General features: G+C 36.5%; 1 protein-coding gene across 1 annotated transcript; it reads right to left on the minus strand.

Moving 5' to 3' along the window:
• Positions 1 to 764: 764 nt before the first annotated feature.
• Positions 765 to 13650, minus strand: LOC131255998 (E3 ubiquitin-protein ligase RGLG3-like). The gene is made up of 11 exons (XM_058256975.1): positions 13340 to 13650; positions 9141 to 9225; positions 6762 to 6902; positions 5832 to 5945; positions 5508 to 5605; positions 4133 to 4212; positions 3949 to 4054; positions 3718 to 3845; positions 3243 to 3312; positions 1354 to 1782; positions 765 to 1247 (listed from the first exon to the last, which is right to left on the minus strand). The coding sequence occupies exons 1-11, from the start codon at positions 13496 to 13498 to the stop codon at positions 909 to 911; spliced, it is 1749 nt and encodes a 582-aa protein (XP_058112958.1). The 5' UTR covers positions 13499 to 13650; the 3' UTR covers positions 765 to 908.
• Between the last annotated feature and the right edge of the window lie 484 nt (positions 13651 to 14134).

The raw sequence follows: 14134 nt of genomic DNA on the forward strand, positions 1-14134 counted from the left end.
CCCTATTTCATGCAGTCATTTGTTAATGGCATCTAATCCTATGTTCGATGTAGAAATTAAAATATTTCGGTAAAAACAATTTTAAACTATGAAAAGTTAAGAAGAACAATATCCTAGTTTAATAAGGGTTAGACAAAACTCTCCTTAAAAAGCAATCAGGACCGATACCAAGCTCTATTTTTTTCTTTTCTTTTCTTTTTTTCATTTTTTTTTTGCCTTTTGACCTTGGCTTCTGCTAGGATGTTATTTTTGTAATTAGTTTCATTTATTTATATGATTCTTTTCTTTCACGGTTGTAGAGAAACCTATCAACCTACCACTTGTATGAGGCCGTGTTCTTGTGATTATCAGAAAAGGTAAGCTTTTAGAACAAGTGGCTGACTGTCAGCCACAACAACATACGACCTCAAGATGTCTTACCAACCTGGGTCTCCAAAAGATCCTATGTAGTCATAATTTCAAAATGCACCTGTTTAAACAAACTACACACCAGCGAATATTTTTTTTGCAGTTAATGTTTAACTGTGAATACCTACACAGGAAAACCATGGAATGTATCTGGAAGTTGTTTCTTCCACTGTCACGAACTTCCAAAAAAACACATGTTTAAAGCACACTTGCGTGGATAATTGTCCAAAAACAGAGTCCAACTGTGAGATTTACACATAAAGTACCAAAAAACCAAACAATCCAAAACAAATGAGATTTTTGAAAGCATTAGATGGTCTGTGACTGTCAGAATACTATTCCATTGTTCCGGGAGGTTAAGAAATACTGCTCCATATTATTCATCCTTTAAAGAGTATGTTGTACACAATCATGAGTTCGGTTCCGGTTAGGCCTTCCACCAGCTACAATGCAGGAATAATTCTAAACATACAATACATGTCTTTACCCCCTCATACATTTTAGGCACTACTATTTCTGTCACATGGATGGTCGATTCTCATTCTCTTCCTTGAACTGATGGTGCTTCCTGTGTTTCCGGAGTTGTTGCCATCTCCTGAAGGGCTTTGATAGCTAGCATTCACGCCATCATTGGATGAGAGAATTAGATTGTTTTTATTAACTTTCAGAGTGTTGGTAATTGAATCTTCTGGGTCCCTTGTCCTCCTTGATCCAACTCCTGGAAGTATGTTGCTGGTAGTAACAGATCGTCCACTCGCTTGGCCATTCCTTATAATATATGCCAGGTCGTCATATCGGGGAATTGACTTTCCTTGAATGTAGTCCGCATATGGATGTGACTATTAATAAAAAGAATCAACAAATCATTATTTTCTTATGGATATATGGAAACATTTGTACTTATTAAAAGAAAGAAAAACCACGCATTTTATAAACGCATCTCACCTTGATATATTCCACCCACACTTCATTTGGAGCAATGACAGTCTTCATTTTGCTATCCCAGCCAAAACCACTTGCATTGAGCATATCTCGCACAGTAAAGTAGATACTTTTCAGTGTTCGAATGTGGTTTTGCACGTCTGTGGAGGTAAGTGATATCCCTACATTATTTTTAATATCGGCCACAACTAACTTATAGGTCTCCCTTTGGAACCCATTTTCACCATTCCGGCCAAATGTGACCTGCTCCATGAGGATGTCGATCAAGCGATTGTCCATTTCATCGGTCCAATGGATGATTCTGCTTTGGGAACTATTTTCGGACCCAAATTTGACTGAAAGTTTAGCCGGGGACTTTCGAGTTGATTTCGAAGGACTAGATTCCTGATTCCGATTCATGGACGACATATCAACTTGGCTTGCTTGGTATATCTACAACATCACAATCGCCAAATTTTATGATGAACATTGTAATGTTAATGCAAAATATGTTAGAATTGTGTATGCATGTCTAAGCTGATAAAAACGCGCTAGCTAGGAAATCATTGCTGGTCATTTTAACTGAATTTTACAGTTGTATCATGGTCATAAGCATATTCACAACCACCATCAACTATCACTTTCCTAAATCAAGTACTCTATTACAAAAGTTTACTGCGGTAGCAGCCATCTCTTCCTCCATCCATCCCAGTACTTCCATGTTATGATAATAACTTGTATGGCCATACATAAAAAATGAGGCCAGCATCATCAATTCTGTTATAAAAGTTCTTTAGTCAAATGCTACAACAGTACTTCACATTAATTGGGAGTAAGACAATAACCTTCTAAGGGAAATGAGCCATCCCGTCATGGAAATGAGAACGATCAGTTGCTTCTAGCAAGCATAAAATTGATTTTCAAGAAACAATCAATTAGAATTATTTATTGAGAATTAATTGAGTGAAAAAAATATGTTTCATACATATACATAAGAAAAAAAAATCAATTGTCACACAATCCATATACACAATCAAAGGTTGAGATTATTTATTTATTTTTTATTAGAAATGGACCATTTCAGTATTTTTTTTTTTTAAAAAAAAGGGTGTCACAATTATCATGGAACTGTTTAATTCGTTGAATTAACCAATTAGCCCCACCTCCACCAAAAAGAGTAAAAAAATTGGTGGTGAGAACATTTTTCAACCATAATATTTCTTTGACACACCGTTTGTCCATCAGTATTGAAAGCTGAGCTGAATAATTAGGGCGATCCAAAACTCAAGTATGCCGCACCACATGAAATATTGGGATGCGATGGCACCATAGAAACCATTTTGGGGACCGCCATATTGTGTATGTGCCATCAGAAACAGAAAATAATGGGATGGGATCATCACCATAGAAACCATTTCAGGGCCCACCATATTGTGTATGTGCCATTGGACACGTCTGTCTAGCAACATGAATGCATTGGCTTAATAAGCTCATTGGTTATTATCAATACTGAATGCTACTCCGAGACCAGCCATCAGCAAATGCCAAGTACAAGTGCCCCACAGCTCTCTACATGACACACGCGTGCAAGATTTGGACAGTTCATTGGTGTATACCTCACAGACAATGTGCCTCACCCCAAAAATCAGGACAGTTGAAGTTTTACATTCAACATAAGTGTGATCCAACAGATTAGTGGACTGGCCTGACTTTTGGGCTAAGTTATATCCATCACAGGCACTGAAGAAACAGTTGAGATATTGTGTGCCATATTGGTGTGTACGGGCGCTTGCCTGTAGCATTTTTGGATGGGCTTCTGCAGTTAGAATTCCTTGGCATCTATCTTGGAGGGCTCATCACTGCATTCTCTCGTCTAAACACACATGAAAACATCTTACTTTACAACGTAATACCTGGTTGTCAAGTCGAGAAATTTCCGGTGGCGGAGGGAGAGGAGCCCTCACTGGTGTTCCCCTTGTGCAGCTGAAAAAATAATACAAAAAATGCTTATTAACTTGGAAAATAGTTTGAATGCTACCAGAATGCATCCCCATGTGCAAACATGGCACACGTGTGAGGTCCAGGCCATTCTTGGGTAGTACTAAAAATTGCACAGGTCCACTCATCAGCCCCCCTTCACACGTATGTTGAATGAGGACCACTGGCTATCTCTTCTCTCAACTATTCTCTGTTCCATCCATACATGTGACTCATATGAAGAGTGGACTAGCCTCATTTTGGACCCAATAACTTTTGGGCCCATCCTATGAATGGACTGGATCTTGCGAAAGCATTGGGTGATTATTTTTGGTGCTTGTAGATGGTTGCTTGCAACTAGAATTCCTCATTTAAATCTAAGTCATGACTGTTAAAAAGACGTGTGAATACCCCAAAAGATGAAGTTCTATAGTTGCTTTGTATTGTGATGGTATTTCCATCAATGCCGCCAGAGCAAACTCTGTCTCCTTCTTGCATAAGGGGATGTTTTGCGCCATTATCTCCGTGAAATTCACAAACTGCAAGGGATAAAAGCAATAGGTCTTTGTATATGAGTCAGACTGTTTATATGTATGACCGTTATCCCACACAGTAGAAGTGTTTATAGTTTAGATTTATAACCTGAAAATTATCGAAGGCCCGAGCAGGTATATTGTCATCAAATTGACGCATCATATCCCAAGGTCCATCGCCAACTCCAACCAGAATGATTGATAAGGGGTAGTTACTGCAAAAATACTTAAAATCAGAAATGTTTAGATGATCCAAACTGTTAAAATCACAACGCATGGCTTCCAGTAACTACCTAGCTTTGACTATGGCATCAATTGTATCCTTTTCTTGTGGACTTACATCGCCATGATGCGTGTCCATATTTTGGGTGACCTACATCAAGTGAGCACCAAGAGCATCAGTATTGAGATGTAGAAAACACCACGGTTACGACAACTATGGAAAGAAACAGAACATCAGCTTAGTGGTGGGACCCACTTGAGAATGGCATGGATCTCACACACATGTGCCACTCGATGATGTAGAGCGGGTCGAGGATACTTTCATGACAAGGATGGACCAGAGAAGGCCCGATCAAAGGCAGAAGTGACCAGGACCGTCAGAACCTTAAAACAGTCGTGTCTTGTAAATTGGAATGAGTTCTTCGACGTATCCTATATGATTTTGGGTAGGAGAATCTACTTTAGCTAACCAACCCCACTATGCCGGGTTGCCACGCCGGATTTGGGAGATTTCATCAGATTGATGGTCAAAAGCCCATTTTATTTCCGTTTAAAAAAAAAATAATAAATAAATAAATAAAATAGTAAGTTCTAGCTCGATCATAAATTTTTATCCTTTTGAGTTTTAGGAGTTGTGCCCAACATGAAAAAGGCTTTGAAAAGTTAGGAGAATAATGCGGTTAGGCCAAATTGGACACTTACTATTTTTAGCTGAAAACCATGAAGTCTAGTAGGAATCATGACCGTTTATAAATAGTAAGTTTACTATTTATAGTAAGTCATGTTTTCAAGGAGTTTAAGTCTAAAACTTTTTACAAGGTTTGAGTTCCCTATTTAAAGGATTGTAATTTTTTTTATCATCAATCAATTTGTTTCCAATTTATTAGAAATTATTTCTATTTGTATCCACCGTAAATTTGGGGTAGCTTTGTGAGGAGTTCATCATGTCCTCTCTTGCATCACTTGAGTAGGGTTTAAAATCTCATTCTCATGAGTAGCCCTAGCAAAGATCCAACTAGAGATGCAGAATCCCCATATAATCTAGAATTTGTTGTTCTCAAGGCAACCAAACATACACTCAGACATCACATTCCACATTCCATAACAGCAAAAAAAAAAAAAAAAAAAGGTAATAAGCATACTAAGAAAGCATTGTAATACTAGGATAGGACGACAACCCATTTCCACAGGCATTTAGGTCTAACAGCTCAGACCTGTGTTGATCTGTTCTGGGCAGGAATATCAATAATCTAAAATCATTTAAATTTTTGGAAATAGAAACCAGTACTCCCGGCACAGCGGTTTAGGCATTTGATTAGTTAGTAGAAGTCATGGTTTATTTTGAACCTTGATGGGTCCATCTTTCCAGTGGCCCACCAGGTTGAGCCGGTCAGACCTTCCCATCCAATCCAGGTTCTAAAACATAGGGAGAACAAAAAAACATACCTGTCCATCTGCGATGATCAGAAGCACATGATACCGACCCTTGTTCTTCTCCACAATGCCTATAGCAGTCTCAATAATTGGAGCGAACGATGTCGGTCCTGTTACAAAGGATAGGAATCAGGTCCCATTAAGACCCGTAAAGATGCATGCAAGATCAAGAGCACTCATATAACCAGCCTTGTTTTTAGGCCTTACCCATATATATATGGTTGGGCCCATGTTAAATCTCCCAGATCTCGCATGCAACCTGTCTAACATGTCCCCATGGAAACTCGTGCAGTAAGTCAAATGCAATTGGAATTTGTCTATAGAAGATATACCAACCAGATAGCTTAAGATGTGGAACTATTTCTTTATATCGGCACAGTGCTTCCTGGAAGCTTTTACACGGCCGTCCATCTTGGAAGAAACTAAAAACTTCTTGGTCATGTGTTGATGCTGCAAGACAGAGACAAAAATAATCCCTTAGTTTTAGTTGTCATACATAGGCCCGTGTGGCTTACCTGTGGGCAATCACTATGGGGTGGGTCCCATGAGGTTTATCTTCTTTTTTAATATTAATCCATTTCTTTCTTTCATCTGAAGTTAAATTACAAATTCAACTTTAAATGATGTAAGTTGTAGATCATTATTTGAGGCCATCTATACAGTAGAATTAGAGGGGTGATAGACTCATCTGCTCCAGCAATGGTTAATTAGGTGGAATGCTAGACCTGGACGATTCACCCCTAGTTTTGTGGAGGTCCTATATCATATAGACCATCAGAACGTAGATCTTAAGGGTCCATTCTTCCGCACATACTTTCATTAGCTATTTCAAATATTCTTCGGAAGTTAAACATGTTATGTGCCCTAAAGAAGGCCAATGATAAAATGCTGAGCATTATATGATAACTATGGCATCGGGTACCCTACTGTACACAGGGCATATAACTTGAACATGAACCATGTAAATGGTGGGACCTGCTGTATATTGCTCAGATACCCAAATTCATATTTGATAAGACAATGCTGACCTTATATAGATAAATGAATGTTTGTCGAATTTGGACCATTTACTAAATTTTACTTTTCACTGCACATTAGATGTCTACCAATCAGCCAGTTGGGAGCATACTTTACTGTAGTTTTTTTTTTTTTTTTTGTAGGAGTGCATCCACAATCACCATAGTTGTGGATTATGATGTTGTTGCCAACACCTTAAAACTATCCTATGAGGGAATAGATTGTGAGAAGCAAAGCATATACACTAACCGTCTCCAAATCCAAAACAAGGAACAAGGTCATCCTCATCCAAGCCAGAAAGGGTCCTTCCAATGATAGATATTGCCCGTTCATATGGATTTTGTGAATCGCTGATGTGATGTAAGCTCCGACCGTTGAAAGAATTTTGACCTGATAGCAACAACATTGGCCGTAAATGTCTAGCTGATCCAAAAAACCAAATGACACAAAGCAATATATAATTTATGCCATTTCAACAGGAAATTGATCATACTAAGATAACGAGCATTTAATAATTGAACCTGAAGTAATCAGATCGATTTATTTATTTATTTATTAAAAAAAAAAAAAAATGAAACCTTGTTTCATTGACAAATGCACAAAGCTGTACAGTGAGATACATTCGGGGAGGGCCAACTGACAAAAAGAGAAGGGCCCCCTATCATATGGAAAAACAAAGAGAACATAAACACTAAATCTCCCAGATAGGAGTTCTAATCCTTTTATTCCACATGCCAACGTGAATGAAAGATCTGGCAAGGATTTTTGTGTCCCACCTTGTACTTGTCGTGGAGCAAAAGTCAGTCCTGACCCAGTTATCAAGTAGGCCACCCATTTATTAAATGGGATTTTGACCAACATATAGCATTGTGGAAATGCCAAACACCCCAAAAATATGGACATTTAAGAAATCCACATAGATCAAATGTTTTCCAAAATCATTTTATGACATGAGCCCAAAATGAGGTAGATCCAAAGCTCAAGTGGGCCACACAATAGAAAATAGTGGAGATCAGTGCCCACGATTAAAATATCCATGATGCTGCAGAAGCTTCGGATCAGGCTAATATTTTTATTCTTTCAGTTCATCCCTATAGTAAGGACCACATGAGCTTTTAGGCCACTTTATGAACAATTTGAATTAGATATAAACATCTAAGTGGAGGTTAAAAAGGTTTAAATGCTAAGCAACCCCTTTCCACTATTTCTAGTCATGTAACCCACTTGCGTTTAAGATCTGTATAATTTTTTTTTTTGTCTCAATTTCTTAACATGATCTTCTAAAACAGATGGATGAAGTGGATTTCCCAACAATATCATGGTGGGCCCAACATAGCTTCCAATGGCACTTGCTCAAAAAGGCTTTTGCTGGAATTCTTGGGTAGCCGGGCTTATTTAGAGATGAATGATCCTATGGGGCCTACTATGATGTATGTATGTCATCCACGCTGTCTAACCATTTTGAAAAATCATTTTAAGGCATGAGTTAAAAAATGAGGCATATCAAATGCTCAAATATGGACCACACTATAGAAAGATTGAAAACTTACCATTGAAAACTTCTTGAGGGCCATATAACTTTTTAATGTAACTCATTCTTTGGCCCATGACATTAAATTAAATTTTAAATCCAACAAACAGAGTGGATTCAACACATCCTACGATGGGCCCCAAAACCCTTAACACATAACAACATTGACCCTTGACACATGATAATCTCAACCTTTAACACATGACAACCACAGCTAGACCTTTAACACACAACAACTTCAACATTTAACAAATGATATATGTTCATTGCCTTTTAAGGTAATACATTATAAAATCTAAATTTTGCTAGACCTTTAACACGCGACAACTACAACATTTAACAAATGATATATGTTCATCGACTTTTAAGGTAATACATTATAAAATCTAAATTTTATCCCCTTCATTGTCTTCCACATGACAACCACAACAATTTATCTCCTTGTCAAATTCTTTTTGACAATCACTTCTCCCCACGATAACAATTATGGCCATCCCCCTCTATCAACTACCAAAAGTGGCTTTCATCTTTAAGAAAATGCTATTTTATAAAAATTTAAAATAAAAAATTCATTCAAAATATCTTCCACCTATCAATGGCTTCCATTTATAAAAAAAAATGTGGTCGTCGGAGCAAAAACAACACTCGTTTTTAGGGCTATAGAAGTTATTGGTGGTGCCCATATCGTTGGAGAAGTTGATGATGGTGATTATAGGTCAGAGGGGGTGGTAGTGGGTCCCCAAAAGGCATGCTTGAAAAGGAAGAAGAAGAGTCTTAGGAAAACAAAAAAGGAAGAAGAAGAAGGTCTATGCAAAAGGGACAATTTCATCTTCTTCTTTTCTTTTTCTTTTTTCTTTTTAAAGATGTCAAGGGCCAACCAGGGCATTTGTTTTAAGGTGCCAATTTTGAGGGTGTTTGGCTATACCACAATGCTACTTTGATTAAAATCCCTAATAAAAAATAGGCAGTTGAAATTTTTTTGATAGTCCACATGCAAGATACATGTCAGGACTGCCCGTTGATAGGACTGGCCTACTCATATGGTTTTGAAGAGAGATCAGAAAAATGAACCACATAGCCAAGATTCAGGAGCTTACCGGTCCATTCATTGCTCTTAGTGAAATCAATACCCACGATGAGATTGGAAGACTCAAGACCAGCTTGGACAAGAGCTGCTTGCACCTGGAAAAGAAATAATATAATGTTAAATCCACGTCAAACAGATGCAACTTTCATGTGGTTGAAATACACTAGTTAAGTAAGCTTCAAAATAAAAGGGTGTTTATGCATTTGGATGCACATGGGAATCAAATTGTAAACATTCATCTTAATCAATAGGAATAGGAATAGGCAAAAACCAATGATGTCTCCTAATATTCATAACAGTTTTTTTCTCTATCAACATTTCGTAGATATATAATTATGTATTGCCTCATCGGGTCTAATTCTGACAGGGATCTACAAGACAAGAAACAAGGAAAATTTTCATAAGTATATATGTTCATGTACACATGAGGGTATCTGTGCATTCACAAATGTTGGACATGGACCTATGGGGCCCAATTGTGGGCAACCACTAGTGGGTGGGTCCCATGAGAGATTCGTCCTTCATTCCCCCTATTTTCTCTCAATTGTTTAAAGTTGAATTTTGAATCAAACTATGAACTTTAGGTTGGATAACGGTGAGATCAGATGAAACCGGATAACTTCCAGCCTCATCCAAACTTCCCAACTCTTCCCTATAAAAAAGGGAATGAGTTCTCTTGTAAAAAATATCTATAACTTCGAGAGCCGAGAGAGAAAATATATATAAAGGGTGAGTACAATATCATATATGTCCATCTGGCCCACCCTTAGACAATCCAAGTTGTAATCATAATCCATGGTAATTTTTACTATAGAATTAGATGAGTGATTAGACCTCTCCGCTCTTATAATGATTAAATGGACCACTGGACCTACATCATTCATCATCGACTTTTGCAAAGGTCCCATATTAAGTAAATCGTCAGATCTAGGAAGCTAAGCCAACTTCCAGTGGTATCAAAGTAATTAAATGGAAAATCTCTGATTTAAGTGGATTAATTGCATAGAGTTAAGTGGCCCTTTTCTTTAAAAAATTATTTAATTAAAGTTCTTTTATTTTAATATTATCAGTCATTTCCTTTATACTCTGCATCTAAAATATTTTGTTCAATTCTCTGTTTCAAGATGATTAAATGGAATTAAAATATCTAGTGAGAGAGGAATTAATTAAAAAAAAGACAATCATATTAGAATGTTCACAAAATGGCATCTGATTAAGAGACCCCGAGGATTTGAATAATAAATAGATTTGGGGGGTTTATGATTTATATTATCATTGAAGAATAAAAATTGAGGGTTTTGTTGAAACCCTAAATTTTCATTGTGCAAGAAAGAAGAATGAGAAAGAATGAGAAGTGATTTTTTTTAATGAAAGAAAGAATTTAAAATCGAAAAATGGAGAGAGATTTATGTATGATGGGTTTTTTATTGTAATCTTAAAGAGATTGAAAAAGAAATAGAGGATGGAGGTGTGATTGTTAGCGGTTTAAAACCCTAACAGAAAAATGAGATAGGAATTTTGATCGTTGGACTAGACTCACCATCGCTAGCCACCTGCAAACTTCCCCCATCTCTCTCTCTCTCTCTCTCTCTCTCTCTCTCTCTCTCTCTCTCTCTCTCTCTCTCTCTCTCTCATACATGGAGCCAAGTACATTGCATATTATTGCAATTTAGGAATATGTATGGGTTCACAGATTTCTATCAGGTTTGATTATTTTATCAAGCATCGTGAGCCTATATCATCGAGGATAGACAAGACATTTGCCATTGACGTGGAAAAGAACTCAAACACTATTAGAAGGCAAGCATATTGAGATTAAGTATCATTACATCTGTGATCAAATAAGAGATGAAAATGTAACCATCAATTACGTTTCAACTAAGAAAATAATGATTGATCCCATGATGAAGCTATTGCTAGAGATCTATTCAAATTCACATCAGGTAGATGGAATTAATTAAGGAAAGCTTGAGTGATATGCTTGTATCATGCACTTTTGATTTTTCATTAATGAATAACACATTAATATCAAGTATCAAGCACTGATATTTACTAGGTGTACAGATCATCAGCATTTGCATGCCTTGATAACACGCAGGATCTCCACCTTTATCGATAGGTCGGTCACCTAGTGACACGGGTAGACCGATCCTGAATGTACAAGAAGGTGCATTTGAGTTGATGTTCATATACTAAAGTAGTGTTAACCACCTTTTATTATGAATAATAGAGGATGATGATATGAGTGATTCATACCCACTTTCAGCCCTTTAACTATTAAAGATGAGGTTATGAACTTGAATAACATAATTGTTTCATTGTTATTCATATGATTAATGTCATAGCCTGAATAGAAGCCATGTCGTGAGAATATGAGATGGGTCATATCTCATGTGAGATGACCTGTGTATTATAAACTCGAAATATACTTAGTATTGTCTACTTTATTGTGTGGATTGTAGTGAAGTGTAGGAACCTTTTATCTACAAATTACTTTAATTCGATCTAATTTTTGCAACATTGTGTGAGTAGCAAGTCTCATATGTAACTATTTATTTCCTATGATACCATCCTCTTGTGCAGGAGTTTGAGATTGAGTATCTCTACTTTAGTGTACAATGATGAAATGAAAGGCCCTTGGCATACTCGGTTACGTTAAGGAAGTGGATTGACTAATTCCAAACTGTGCATCTGTATGAGGAAGATCCCATGACATGTACACCAAGTTTTTACAACTATTAATACACACTCGAATACTTATCCACTGACAATATTGAGTTTATGACAGATTTTTCAAATGATATTCTTTTCAAAAGTATATATATTATATCATTACTTTAAAAGAATTCAAATCGAGAAAATTGAATTTTTAAAATAACTCAATAAGTTAGATAAATACATATATTGGCTGAGTACTCTAAATTAGGATTTAATCCCATTTGATATAGTCATACGGATTATTATAAAGCTTGAGTTTTTAAGTGCTAGTTAAGTAGCTACCAAACACCTATGTGAATATAACAGTGTTATAACTTTTCTATGCATTTTCTTAAATAAATAAATTTCAAAAAAAAAACTTTTCTACGCCTTTAATCCTTTTGATCATGATGGTTAGTTTTAGTTGTTATGAGATGAGTTAAATAGACATTTTTTTTCTTCTCACCCCACAATGCAATATTAAGTAGGAGATGTTGGACATATACCCATGGGGCCCACTTATGAGCAATCACTAATGAGTGGATCTCAAGAGAGATTCATCCTCCATTCTACACCCATGTTTTCTCTCAATTGAAGTTGAAATTCAAATTTAACTTTAAAATTAAGTAGGATAAGGATATGAGATGGACCAAATAACCTCTAACCTAAATCCAAACTCCTCAATGCTTCCATGTAAAAAGGTAAAGAGTTCTCTCGTGAAAAATAAGAATAAATTGAGAGTTGAGAGAGAAAATAAAAAGGGTGAGCACAATATGTTATATATCCATCTAGCCCACTCTCATACCATCTAAGCCATATATATCGTAAATTAAGGCCATCCTTGCCGTAGAATCAAAGGGATGATTGGACCTCTCTACTCTTGTAGTGGTTAGGTGGATCACTAGACTTGTGTAGTTCATTAAAGATTTGTGCTTTAATGTTTTACCAAGAGCCATTAATAGAGATTGTTTTAATTCGTAAGTGTTTCCTAAGATCCTTGTTGGACCAATGGATGGTCTGTTTCACTCCACATTATAACACCAGATAAACCCCCTTGTGGCTAGTCTTCCTGGCCCTCCGCTTTCTAACTTACAGGTTTCCCTGCTTTTATTCTCTGATTCAAACCATTCATCTGCTAGCCTTAGTAGGAGATGAGTGATGCCGGGATATATATCAAATAAAACAATACTATAAGCCTTTGACATGTAGACTCGTATTTATGAAATATGAAATGTAATCTTGTCTACATTTTTAGACCACCAAGATAAGTGTTTGGAACATCCACTGAGATATTCCAAGGCATTCCTCTTGTACAGTGCGGAACATCAGATCAGCAGTTTAGATCTTGAACCATGGACCACACGTGCAGTAAATTATCTGATGAATAGTACTATCTAACTCTCTACAAATCTATGGTCCCCATTTTATTTTATTTTTCAGTTAGTTACAAAAAAGGCTACTTAAAGAATTCCAGGAAAAGCAGCAAAGCGAAAGGAAGGAGTGTAAGAATACCTGATTAAGCGACTCATAGTTATTAGCAATCCTTGAATACTTTCCACGCAATCTGCTCACCACTTCGTTTTCTTTACGGTGGATAACATCGGAAGGGCTGGGTGAGTTACCCCATGATGACGAAGTCCTGTTTTTATATGAATGGTGGTAACCTTCCATGGTAGAGCTTTTACTTCCCGTGATTACCACTAAAATTTCTATACGACTTGAAAAGAAACAATAGCTTTACTCAAACAAATGGCTTTCTACCACCAACAAAACCGTCTGATCAAAGCCTATGACTGCACCCAAAATCAAATTACAAGGTTTAATAAATCATAGTAGTACGTAGGAGAACAAAAACTGATGCCTTAGATTTATTGAGACGTTTTTCTATTAAGAAACGAACGTAGTTTGCTCGGAATTTTTGTCATTTGGAAGCAAGGAAACAGGAAAAAAGACACCCAAAGTATGGTGTCAGTAATCTCAAGAGTCAATATTTCATGGAAGAGAGAAGACTTAACACTAGAAATTACCAAAATGATCCTAGCAAATCAAACATACCAACAGAATTATTGTACTTCAACACTTGAAATTCAAAGGGAATTCCTTCAAAGGTCTCTAATCTCTAAAACAAGCCATGGATTCTATAAGAAATAAAACTGATACGAAAATCAGAACATATAATTTTATTTTATTTTATTTTTCTTTTGAAAGGTGCAGGGCATGCAGTAGAATTTTGAGTGGACATTAATTACCACTGTAAGCGTAGTCAGTTGGTGTCACTGAACCCATAAAAAACCAAACTCAAATAAA

Source organism: Magnolia sinica, chromosome 9 (genome assembly GCF_029962835.1).
Source record: "Magnolia sinica isolate HGM2019 chromosome 9, MsV1, whole genome shotgun sequence".
In the NCBI taxonomy this organism is placed as follows: Eukaryota; Viridiplantae; Streptophyta; class Magnoliopsida; order Magnoliales; family Magnoliaceae; genus Magnolia; species Magnolia sinica.

Excerpts from the sequence above, each read along its gene's own strand:
- LOC131255998 (XM_058256975.1), bottom strand. The coding sequence starts at position 13,498 with ATGGAAGGTTACCACCATTCATATAAAAACAGGACTTCGTCATCATGG. Across the intron at positions 4,055-4,132 it reads GATGCCATAGTCAAAGCTAG|TAACTACCCCTTATCAATCA; the intron begins GTAGTTACTGGA and ends GTATTTTTGCAG. Across the intron at positions 1,248-1,353 it reads TGTGGGTGGAATATATCAAG|TCACATCCATATGCGGACTA; the intron begins GTGAGATGCGTT and ends TTTTATTAATAG.